This window comes from Leucopleurus acutus (genome assembly GCF_964270905.1).
Source record: "Leucopleurus acutus genome assembly, chromosome: 6".
Lineage (NCBI taxonomy): Eukaryota > Metazoa > Chordata > Mammalia > Artiodactyla > Delphinidae > Leucopleurus > Leucopleurus acutus.
Window position 1 is genome coordinate 114,383,224 of NC_139149.1, and position 12,393 is coordinate 114,395,616.

Here is a 12,393-nt window from a genome sequence, read left to right on the forward strand (position 1 = left end):
TCCCATCAAAATGAACACATTCGGCTCGACACTGAGGGGGCTTCTGGGAAAGGCCATGCCTGCCCAGGGTCCGAGCCAGAGAAAGCCTCGCTTGTGGAGATGGGAAGGCTGACCGCTCCGCACGTCACCCCAAAACATCGTCACATCCTGCCTCCACGGTGGGCCCCTTGAGGACCCAGGGAACGTCTGGCCGCGGCTCCCGTGTCTGCTCCTGGGGACCACAAAACGGTGCTGGAAGTCAATCAGAAGCTTTGTGGTTATTTGCTAAAATGGTCTTTGCTGGGAAGCCAGCGCATTAACCTTGTTACCCCGGGCCCTCCCTGCCAGACGCCAAGCACAGCTGGTGGCGGCTGAGTGTGGCCGCATCCCTGTAGCCCTCCGGTGGACAGAGGAGGGGCCACCGACCACATCAAGACGGCTTTCTCTAAGGGGCGTGGCGCGGGTCTCGTGCGGCTCCAACTCAGCCTCAGCTTTCCCGAAGGGTCTTTGAGACCCGCCCTGCCCTTAGCACGCGTTTGCTTGCGGTGCTCCAGTGACGTCATGGCCACCAGCAGTGACAGGTGCCCGCCCCCCGGGACCCGGCTGCCTAGAGAAGCTGCTGTCCTGAGTGCTGGCCTCTGCATTGGCTTCCGTTCCACTCCATCTCCCACACACACATTGGTGATTCCCTTTCTCTTCATTCTGCATTTATGGTTATTCCCAAATAATTTGGGTGAGAAAAAAATGGGAGAGAAAACCCTCCCTAGTGCTGATCTAGACAGGTTGCCTGGATGAGCACGATCCCTGCCAGGATGGAGAGGCTCCAGATCCAGTCACAGAGACGCTCTAGATCGCCTGCACTGCCCGAGACAGCAGCCGCCAGCCCTGGCGCCACCGAGCACTTGACCCGTGTGACGCGTCTAGAGGAGCGGGACTTGCTGTTTCATCTGGATTAATTTAAACACCTGTGCGTGGCTCATGCTGCCCCCGGGGTGGTACAGCTCTAGATTCTCCAAAGCGACTCACACTTGACCCATCACCGCGTGGTGAGGTGATTGAAGAGAACGGGCGGGCGGAGTGCTGGGGACTCGGCTGGAATCCCACAACGCAGGCGATGCCCTTCCAGATGGGATCAAGTTTCCTTATTTGGGAGGTGGCAGAGCCCGGAGGAAGAGCTCAGGCAGTGACCACCGGGAACAGCCGCTTGGGCCGTCACAGGTCGGGGACCCAGCAAGACCGTCTTCACCTTCTAAACTGTGGGGGAATGATAGCAGGACCTACCCCACCAGGTGTTGTCAGAATGAAACCAGATTATTAGCCCAACGGCTAACACATCAGAAGTACTTAATAAACATTAGCTCTGATGCTCTTGGGGATTTTCCTAGTGTGTGTAACAGAGTCCAGCTATTTTAACAGTGACCTGTCCATGGTTGATCACTGCATGCCCATTGCTTGGTAAATAAAGGTCAAGGAAGGATGAGAAAGGTTTAAAGTTTACTATAAAACTGCAAACAAAGATTAACATATATACAGTACTATATATAAAACAGGTAACTTGGGCTTCCCTGGGGGCGCAGTGGTTGAGAGTCCGCCTTCCGATGCAGGGGACGCGGGTTCGTGCCCTGGTCCGGGAAGATCCCACATGCCGCGGAGCGGCTGGGCCCGTGAGCCATGGCCGCTGAGGCTGTGCGTCCGGAGCCTGTGCTCCGCAACGGGAGAGGCCACAACAGTGAGAGGCCCGCGTACCGCAAAAAAAAAAAAAAAGGAAAAGCCGTGTCTGTCAATTCCAGACTCCACCCTTTTCCCCATCTTCTGAAGCTTGCCACAAAAATGACCCATCTCTTTTCCTGAAGCCTTTCCTTTATGTCATGATTTCCCAAAATATGGCCACAATTCTGCCGTCACACATGCATGGTGTTCAGCATTCGACATGTAGGTCACTCGTAAGAACACGGCGGGTGTTCCAGGGTCAGGAATCGTCAACAAAGCCGGTCACCGTTGTCACCATCGTCACCGTCACCAGCAGCACCATCACAGGAAGCGCTCCTGCGGCTCGGAGACGGCCCCTCCTCAGTGGGGCCTCGCGGGATTTACTGGTGCTGGTAGTTGATTCCATTCGGCAGGCACTAAATCTGCGGGTTGCAGGTGAGGTGCGCCCCCCGGATCACCTTTGGTGGAGCCTTGGCCGAGTCAACACCCCTCAAGGTCAAGTGCGGCAAAGCCTCATCTGTCAGGCTGCAGGCCTAGCAGACCAGCTGAGCCCGGCAGACCCCACAGGACCCTGGAGTCACGGCTTCCGAGACCTGGGCCCCAGGCTCACACACGAGGCAGTTTCCTGGGCCCAGAGGGCATGGAAGGCTACCTGGAAAGGGTTTCATCTTAGGCAAGAAGGAGAGAAAACAGTTACTCCTGTGCCTTCAACTGTATCTTGTCTTTCTCTTTGGGGGGATTGGGTTGGTGTCTCGTGATGAGTGGCCCGTTCTCTCATGTTCCCTGGTCCCGTGCAGCTGATTTATTTAAAGGTGTGTCACCGCAGGGCTCAAATGAGGAGCGGGGCCTCCTCCTCTCTGCTGATGGCCAGCCGTGCCAATAATTCATTTTTTAGCTCATTAGCTAACGGAGGCTGTGAGCAGTGAGCCTCCAGGGGACTGGAACGAGGTGAGGTGATGTACTGCCAGCTACACTGCTCTTGAACTGGCCTTCCTTGGGGAAAAAGAAAGGCTGGGCCGAGACAAGCCGGGAATCCCAGAAGCAAGATTGGGACGTCAGAGTCACCATTAGGGTATCTGTGCTTTGGCATCGTGGTTTCTTGGGGCGAATGGTTTTAGACAGAATATTCTCGCAGAAAAGGAATCATCGTCAGAGTATCTGTCTTTCCCACGGTGACTGTTGGCACAGAAGCCAAGTGGAAACAATGGACCATGTGGCTGTCCAGTGTATGAGTCAGACCAGCTGCCATAACAAAATACCATAGACGGGGGTAGAGGAGGCGGAGGGGTTAAACAATACAAGTTCATTTTCTCACAGCTCCGGAGGCTGGAAATCCAAGGTCAGGGTGTCGGCAGGGTTGGTTTCTGTTGAGGCCTCTTCCTGGCCTGCAGACCCACCTACCGGCTGTGTCCTCTCCTCTGTGCACGGGGAGAAAGACCCCCAGCTGTCTCTTCCCCTTCTTATACGGACCAGGACCGTGACCTCAGTCCCCCTCGATTACTTCCTAAATGCTCCGTCTTCAAATACAGTCACGTTGGGTGGGGTAGGGCTTCAGTCCATGGCGGGGGGGGGACACAGTTCCGTCCATAACATCCAGGAAGGCCTTAGGTGCCCCGAGGCCACGGGCAGAGGCCAACCGACTTGGCCCCAGAGGTCCTGGCAGCTATGGGGTCGTTTGTATTTGCTGAGCACTCCTCACCCCAGTGTCTCAGGTCCTTCTGCACCCTGGAGGGGGAGCCCCACAGGACGCGCACGGGTTTGTCAAGGCCTCTGGCCAGGGTCCCCTCGCCCACCCAGCGGGAGTGTCAGGCCCCACCCCCCTGCCCCCAACGCCGCCTCATCACCCGCGACGCCCCCACGGGGAGCGCTTGTGTGCACGACAGCAGTGCGAATCTTGAGAGATGCTATTCTCTTCAAGCATCACGACAGCCACGGCCGCCATGTGTCAGGGAACCACTGTGTACGGCCAGCACTTCATCCGAACACGTGACTTCAAATTCCAAAACCACCTTGCCTGCTGTAGACGTCACTGTGCCCGTTTTACAGATGAGGAAACGAGGGCCCAGGAAGTGACTGAAGTTGCAAAGATCTGCACCACAAAGAAGAACAAAGCAAGCACATGAACGCCAGCCTCTCCAAGGCCGAAACCCGCAGCCTTTTAGCTCAGTGTGGACTCTCTTTTCCCTCCCTCTGGCCACTGCAGGGAGCATGCAGAATTAAGCTTTCCTCCCGGTTTGTCAGCGTGGACAGTGACCGCAGGACATAGGCTGTAACTAATATTAAGCGTTGATGCACGCATGGGGGTTGCTGAATTAGCTCCCACAAAACGGAAACGTTCCTGAATCCCCTGTTCCTTCCAGTTGGATTTCAGCTGTGGAGAAGCAGCACACCTGACACAGACTCAAGGCCCAGTGGTCTGCCTTCCTTTGCTCTCCGGCCTCCTGGTGTCTGAAAAAAAAAAAAAAACAAACACTGAAACATCACCGTCCTGCAGGACCCAGAAGCCGGCATCGAATGCTTATTTTTAAATAACACAAGAAGTTTTGGTGAAGAGCCGTGGTCCTGTCAGATAATAAAAACCGTGCATTGAACAGATCTGGGGATGCCCTTGGTGGAGGTGAGGGGCCGTGTGGACATGGGGCTGGGAAAGGTGGGCCCCAGCGAGAAGGCTGCCTAGAGGCTTTCGCTGCTTTTGTCTCCTGGCAGCATCACTTGGGGACGGTTCCCAGTATCAAGCCTGTTTTCTGTATTTGAGTTGTTGGAGGTTCTGAAACCCTTACAAATGATCATCACCCCGCTCCAAGCTAAGGAAGCCCAAGCCCCAGGCCCTCCTCCCTGTTCCTCGTTTCACATACATAATCTCAGAGTCTTCCTCTTACAGAAGGCTCCCCAAATGGTATGTGTTTTCAGCCCCACGAAACCTGGACCTGCCTTTATTACATATTGCGAACGACACTGATTTTTAAAAGCAAAGAACAGCTTAAATGCACTCATCATTCAGACACGTGTCGAGTTCAGTGAATTCAGGTGAGCTTGGGGTGGGGCGTTCCCCAAGAGACCACACGGACCACGGCAGAGGAGCTAGAAGCTGGGGGGTCTGACCTCGTTCTTTGGCTGGGGTCTTCCAATATTAAAAAGAAAATGGAATAATTGCAGTTAGGACTATAGCTACCGTGTTCCATCCTCTGGTTTGTCCCTGAATGACTTGGCAATGAGTATTAAAATCAACCGGAGCAGAGGAAAAGAGGTCTGATTTTAATGCCTACCAAGAAATGAGAATTAGCAGATTGGAACTTGAAAATCTGGCTGTATCTCGCCCACTACTGTCCCTTTTCATTTAATTCGCGTTTTGCTCTTCGGCGATTTATGAAATGCATCAACATATGTTTAATACTTTTGAAATAAGGTTTTTAAGTAACACGAAAAGCACGGCCCGGCCTGGGGTTTCTTCGCCTTTCACCTCTTCCGGTATTTCCAAGGTGTTGCCGGCGCTTTTGTGCTTGTATTTTGGCCCAAGTGAGGGAGGGTGTGCAGCCGGCCTCCGGGTGCTGGTGTGAGTTCTCAGCTGCAGCCACGTGCTCGTCCTAGAAATGGCCTAATGAAAAGGGTCGGGGGGTCGCTCGGGGGTCCCTCGTATGGACCAGGAAGCGAAGCAAAACTAATCCAGATTTACTCCTGGAAGAAAATGTTTGCCTAAGTATTTAGAAACAGATTAGGGCTAACCCGACACTACATCACTAGGAGCAATGTCAACACGGGTAAAAGGTGTAAACAGGGCCTTTATTCTGTACTTGGAAAGGAAAAATGTCACGGGTAACGAGTTTTCTTTCTCCAGTCCAGCGGAGGCCCCAGGTGATGCCCCTGTGTGGTTTGTAGCTATGTACCCTCCTGACTCCCCCGGAGAAAATGCTGAGTTTTAGGAGAGAGCAATTGTGGATCCGTGTATATGTACGTCTCTGTGGGTAATTACAGTCACTTCTTATCTCTAGGGCTTCTGTTGCTTCTTTCATCAGCCTCATCAAAGAGCATCCGTCCGGGGACTTCCCTGGCGGTCCAGTGGTTAAGACTTTGCCTTCCACTGCAGGGGGTGCAGGTTCAATCCCTGGTCACGGAGCTAGGATCCCACATGCCTCGCAGCCATAAAACAGAAGCAATATTGTAACAAATTCAATAAAGACTTTTAAAAAATTGTCCACATCAAAAAAAAAAAAAAAAAGCATCTGTCCGGCCTAAGGTCCCCTACCCCCCCTCCCAACCCCGGCCGCATTCTGTTCCCAGACTCTCTCATTTCAAGAGCTACTTGTGAAATCTCACTTCTGTCTTCTGCATTTCCCCCCCAGTTTTTTCCCCTAGCAGTGCTGCAGTCTTGAGGATTACTGAGTTGTTTTCAGTGGTCTTCACCTGTATTAGAAGAGGCAACACCCAAATCCACCATTAGCGGCCCAAGTGCACGAGTAGACGGCCCGGGGTCTTCTCCTTCCGGTCAATATAAACACACCTTGCTGTTGGTTTCTTCTCTCTTTCTTCAGCTCCTCTCTTCCCATCCTGCCCCCTCCTCCCTTCCCCAGCCCTCCTTCCAGATGTCTCAGGCAACATCCTGTCCTCTTCGGGCCCCAGAGAGTGGGCCTGCTATCACTCCCACCCCGCTGGGGTTATGCTCCTGGGGGAGGGGCACCAGCTGCCATGCCCATCGTGCCTCACACCTTCCCTCCCCGTGTCCTCCTGCCCTCTGCACCCTGACTCAGCTCTGGCCTCAGGGGCCCCCTGCCTGGCCTCCTAGGCTGGGCCTCAGCCCACCTTCCCTGGAAAACCCGCCCGGCTGCTCTTCGTCTTGAAGGAGTTGTAGACGCCCTCACCGAGGCTCCCCCAGGTGTCCCGAGAGCTAAGAAAGCCGAGCAGGGTCACAAGCTTCGCTTGCATCTCTTTTCCCCGTTGGATTCGCTGCCTTTTCATGTGTTGTCTGTAGCAACATTTTCTTCCACGGGAGTGTCTATAAGACCCCCGAGCTCACACACACCCCCTCCCCGGCCGATGAGGTTGAGAACTAAGCCCTCGAGGTCACACCAGGTGGGAGAGCCCACCGGCCACCCTGCCCCCTGGACTCCAGCCAAGTGGTCTATAATCCTGGCTCTGACTGTGGCCGCTTAAAGTGGATGGGGCCTCCGAGCCTGTGGCATCCATCCTGCGTTGGGCGGGACCCCGGGCAGTGGGGTGATTCTTCTGGGGCCACAAAAAGCAGAAGAAATCACATGAGAGGGCTTCCCTGGTGGCGCAGTGGTTGAGAGTCCGCCTGCCGATGCAGGGGACGCGGGTTCGTGCCCCGGTCCGGGAAGAGCCCACATGCTGCGGAGCCTGCGCGTCCGGAGCCTGTGCTCCGCAACGGGAGAGGCCACAACAGTGAGAGGCCTGCGTACCGCAAAAAAAAAAAAAAAAAAAAAAAAGAAATCACATGAGAGCTCAAGGTCGATCCCTGGTTCTCACACCTTAGGACGTCAGAATCCCCTGCAGGGCTGGTTAAAACACATCCCAGGGGTTCTGATTCTGGGGGCTGGGACAGGGCCTGAGAACCTGCATCTCTAACAGGTGCCCAGGTGGTGCTCCTGGTGGGGACCCACTTTGTACACTGTAGGGAAGCCTTTCCCCCGAGGGGGGCTTCCTGGTGCCGGGTGAAGACACTTGTCACCGCCCCCTGGACGCCTCCGGACCACACACCACACACATGGTGGTGGCTGGGCAGAGGGGTGCAGCCTCGGTTCTGCCTTGCGGTCGTGACCTCGCCTGTCTGGTGACTCTTGCAGGGAAGAGAAGGAGAGGTGGATCCGGGCCAAGTACGAGCAGAAGCTCTTCCTGGCCCCGCTGGCGTGCACGGAGCTGTCCCCAGGCCAGCACCTGCTGCGGGCCACCGCCGACGAGGACCTGCGGACGGTCATCTTGCTGCTGGCGCACGGCTCCCGGGACGAAGTGAACGAGACCTGCGGGGAGGGGGACGGCCGCACGGCACTGCACCTGGCCTGCCGGAAGGGCAATGTGGTCCTGGCCCAGCTTCTCATCTGGGTAGGTCGCCCACGCGCCCTCGGCACTGCTCCGCGGGCATCATTCTGGGAGAAGGCTATCGTTGCCCGCCTGGAAGCGGGAAGCATTAGTAATAGGGAATTTAGGATTTGGGGTGGGGGGGCTCCCTTTCAGCCCACCTGTGTGAGGGCACACACAGAGTACCAGTTTAAAAGGGAGGAACGAAGTCTCCTTACGCGGGCACAGTGGTCCACTTTGCACGGCATTTGCTAGCGTTTCTGCCGGGTTCATCTTTGGGATGACCCCCGCCTTGGGTCAAGTGTAGTTGGTGAGGTTCCTCTTGTTGCTTTTACAAAAGACTCCCATCATCGTTCTGTGGGGAAGGGGTGGAGAGAGAGGATATAAACTGAACGGTTTATGTGGTTTTCCCGTTGCCACACCTTTGGATTTTTCGTTCACATAACACAAAAATGCTGGACCCTAGACTTTGAGCTTTGATGTGGTCGGAGTTTATCAAAGGGCTTCTTCTGGACTCTGCCGATTAATTTCCGCTGGGGAGAGTTATCTTTTTAATCTCTACTGAAGCATTTGCCATGCAGCTTGAATGGGGAGAAGAAAGGGAGAAAATGACTGTGCCACCAGGAGCTGCTTCGGAGAAGCCCACACCCCCTGCCTGGCCGCTGCCTGCATGCCTTTGGGGTCCTTGGCCACAGCAGGTCCCCATTCGAAGGGTGGCGGAAAGCTGCCCGTTGAGAGGGTCCTGGGTAGGGAGGAGGGGTGTGTGCTCACCAGTAGTGGGACACTGTCCAGAGGTGGGTCACCTGCTGGGGGCTCTTCTGTTCCCAACCCCAGGGGCAGGCGATGGGTCTGTCCAGCACAGCTGAGAACGATGCCAGTTTCTACATATTTTTACCTGACTCTTGGGATGGCTGTGATGGGAGAATTAGATACACAGATATCAGAAACACTCAGTGTTCAGCTTCATGTTAGCAGTTGCATATGAGTCTGCTGGGGCTGCCCTGACAAAACACTACAGACTCGGGGGGTTAAACAACAGAAATTTATTTTCTCACAGTTCTGGAGGCCGGAAGTCCAAGTCCAAGGTCAAGGTGAGGGCAGGGTGTTTTTCCCTGAGGCCTCTCTCCTTGGCTTGCAGGCTTCTCTCTGTGTCCTCACAGGGCCTTTCCTCTGTGTGCACATGCATCCCTGCTGTCTTTTTCTCTTCTTATAAGGACACAGGTCATATTCGATTAGGGCCCCACCCATATGACCTCAGTTAACCTTAATCACCTCTTTAAAGGCCCTATGTCCAAATACAATTCCTATGTTGGGACTTCAGCATATAAAGTTTGGGGGAACACAGTTCCATTAACAGATTGCATGCCATCTTTCCCCCTCACATTGGCCAAGAGTTCCTTTAATGCTAATGCTTCCTGAAGACGAGAGATGAGACTCCCATCCATGGTGGTGGAAGTGGACATCCGTCCACCCTTTCTCAAGATCCAGAAGCTTAAAACTATTCGTGTAATTTAATCTCGTGTTACCCCTTCTAGTCATCACTCTGACAATCAGAGATCCTGAGAAAGGTTCAGTATGAGGATGTACATCACAGCACTATTTAGACCAATGACGACTTTAAAACACTATGTGTAGGGACTTCCTGGTGGTCCAGTGGGTGAGACTCCGTGCTCCCAATGCAGGGGGCCTGGGTTCAATCCCTGGTCAGGATTCGATCCCCACATTCATGCCACAACCAAAAAAAAAAAAAAAAAAAAAAGATCCTGCATGCCACAACGAAGACCCGGCACAGCCAAAATAAATAAATTTTTAAAAATAATTAAAAAAAAATTAAACACAATGTGTAGCTACCGAGGACAGAGTAACTGAGTTATGTTCATACAGAGGAATATTATATGGCTGTTATATGTCATGCTTTTGAATAACTTTTAATGATCTGAGAAAATGATCAGAGCACCAAGTTCAGTAAAAAAAAAAAAAAAAGATAAAAATTATTTGTGCAAGTTTTATCTCAGTTATTCATATATGCATTTAGATTCAAAGAAGAACCATTAGAAGGAAATCCGCTGAAAGATTAACCAAGATTATCTCTGAATAGCGAGATTATACGTGATTTTTTCTTATGTTCTTATGTATTACCTATGTATTTCCTTCAGTGAAAATGAATCGCCTCTGAGATCAAAAGAGTGATCGTTTTTTGTGTTTATAATTGGAAAGTCAAAATAGAAATAGCAAAACTAGAGTTATCCTTGGTCCGTTTCTATTGCACAGGGGAGGGGCTTTTCGATGCAAAAAGCACACTCTTTTCTGAAAAGAATACACCTGGTGGGGGTAGGGGGGACGGGGGCAGGGACACTGGACGCTGGTCTCCCCTGCGGGTTCCCGGTAGCGCGTCCCGGGGTCCGCATCTGCCCCAGCTGCCTGCGGGGTTGAACAAGGCGCCCTGTCCCCTCCCTCCCGTGACCCTAATGCGGTTCTGTTACCTCTGCAGTACGGGGTGGACGTGATGGCCCGCGACGCGCACGGGAACACGGCGCTGGCCTACGCGCGGCAGGCCTCCAGCCAGGAGTGCACCGACGTCCTGCTGCAGTACGGCTGCCCCGACGAGCGCTTCGTGCTCATGGCCACCCCCAACCTGTCCAGGAAGAACAATAACCGGAACAACAGCGGCGGGAGGGTGCCCACCATCATCTGAGGACCGGCAGTGCCCGCAGCTTCCCGCGCGCCCTCAGGGATCACGCCACGTGAGTCCCGTCGCGTCCCCTCACTCCTCCTGGTGGTCCCCAGCCAACCCCCCACGCCTCCACCCCATCCCCCTCACGCCAAGTGAAATCACAAAACCCGGATGGTCCTCAAGGGGCGAAGAGGAGGCCCGGAGGCTGCAGCATTGATTCCTTTGCATAAATTCCCCCGATCAACACACAGGAGCGACCGGCGGGCCTGGGTTCGTTGATGGTAGCACACGGCGCCGGACCCCGGTCCCTCCGGTGGCCGGGAGACAGAGCGTGGCACAAGGGACGGGACATGGGGGAGGGGAGGCACGCAGCCAGGAGAAGGGGCAACACTCCTTAACTGGCGGTTCAGCACATCAGTACATTTCACCTTTACCAGACGGAACGCTTGGGTTTCATCTCTTCTCTGAGGCGCTTGACGGCATAAATCAGAAGCAAGAAGAGTTTGTCAGGTTTGAAGCCCCTATGATGGTATGTGTCAAATCAGTTGTAGCTAATCTGTCCAGGGAGAGTACCGGCTTCATTACACTCGTACAGCTGAGTTCTTCCAGCATTACCGCTGTTTAATAGAACATGATTAGTCATCACCGAGAAGGAAGCGTATTAGCCGAGGAGGTAGTTACACAGCACGCTCTGGCGATTGCCGCGATGTGACTGCAATGCTCTTAGAAGCATCGTATTATCCCAGACATGTTCTTTCAAGCCCTTGGAGCCCTCCTTTCTAAATTCACTGTCATAATTTAGTATCTGTTTAATTTTTCAGTCCAAAGAGAGGAAACCAGTTGCCGAGTGTTATTTGGCTGCAGTCTCCTTGGCGCAAAAACAAAACGGAAAAAATAAATAAGGGTGACTTGGAAGTTCAAAAGGAAATCACGAATTCAGCTAACGACAGCATTTGGAGCACATTTAGTGAACTAAGTAAATGCGTAAAAGGCTGTTTTTTTGCCCAAACCTGAGAGGTAGTCTGTGTCCTTTTGCCGAGGTGGGTGTCTTGGGTCTCAGTCACTCGGGGGCCACGTTGCCCAAGTCACACAGGCTTCTGTATTCTGTCTTTAGATGAGATGTGTTGAAAATCTATTTGAATAAAAGAAGTTCATAAATATGCATTGATTTCTATACAGATAAATGGCACCTCTGTTAATTTATAAATTGAACTGGATGTGAACTAATAATATGCAACTAGTTGAGATAAGAGGGTTACAGATCATTGTACACGGGAAATATTCCCAGCAGTAAACACTTCCATTAATGTGATATACAGCTTCTAAAAAGGAGCATATCAGAGTAAGATGGTGGTACAATTTGCTTATTAAAATCAAGAAAGGGGGGGATAGAAGCATATTAGCGGGGGAAGAGGCATGTCGTTCCTTGTTACTGGAAAGCACGATTTAGATCTGACCGTACTTTTCCCACCCAGAAGAACAGGCTGTGGCAACGCGGGGGGGTGACTTTCCAAATCCCAGACCCGGGCGCTTTGCAGAGGTCCATCCTGACCACCGCTGCCAATTTGGGAGCACAGACTGACTCATGAAACGCCCTGAGACTTTTTTTTTTTTTTTTTTTGCCTGGTGGCCAGGCCCCTCATTTTAGTACATCACCCGATTTGCCGTCGTCACGGTTTCTGGCTGCTTCAGACTTCGGCCGCCTTCAACGTGGTGGCCAAACATAGTAAACCAGATCGTGACACCTTAGGTGAAAAAGAAAAGGGGGCAACTGTGCCTTGAGCCCTTTGGCAGTCTGAGGGGGGAGAGGGCGTCACCTTGAAGGACGGCATGGGACTGAGGTAGCACAGAAACACAGGGCCACGTTCACCCTGCCGCCTCCGGGGAAGTTCCTTGCTCTCATATATTAAACCTTCTATTTTGTAAGAGTGTTTCCCCTTCTTTCACTTTTTTAAAAAAAATTAAAGTAGGTGGGGAAAAGATAAAGCTTTACACGGTTT

At 52.8% G+C, this 12,393-nt stretch overlaps 1 protein-coding gene across 4 annotated transcripts in view; it reads left to right on the plus strand.

Moving 5' to 3' along the window:
- Positions 1-11,462, plus strand: part of AGAP1 (ArfGAP with GTPase domain, ankyrin repeat and PH domain 1) — a 558,850-nt gene extending 547,388 nt beyond the window's left edge. For all 4 annotated transcript variants that reach the window (XM_082841396.1, XM_082841398.1, XM_082841397.1 and 1 more), the window contains 2 exons: positions 7,488-7,743; positions 10,211-11,462. In XM_082841396.1, coding sequence (XP_082697522.1) covers positions 7,488-7,743; positions 10,211-10,414 — 460 coding nt within the window. In that variant the 3' untranslated portion in view covers positions 10,415-11,462. The remainder of the gene's footprint in view (positions 1-7,487; positions 7,744-10,210) is intronic.
- The last annotated feature ends 931 nt before the right edge of the window (positions 11,463-12,393 follow it).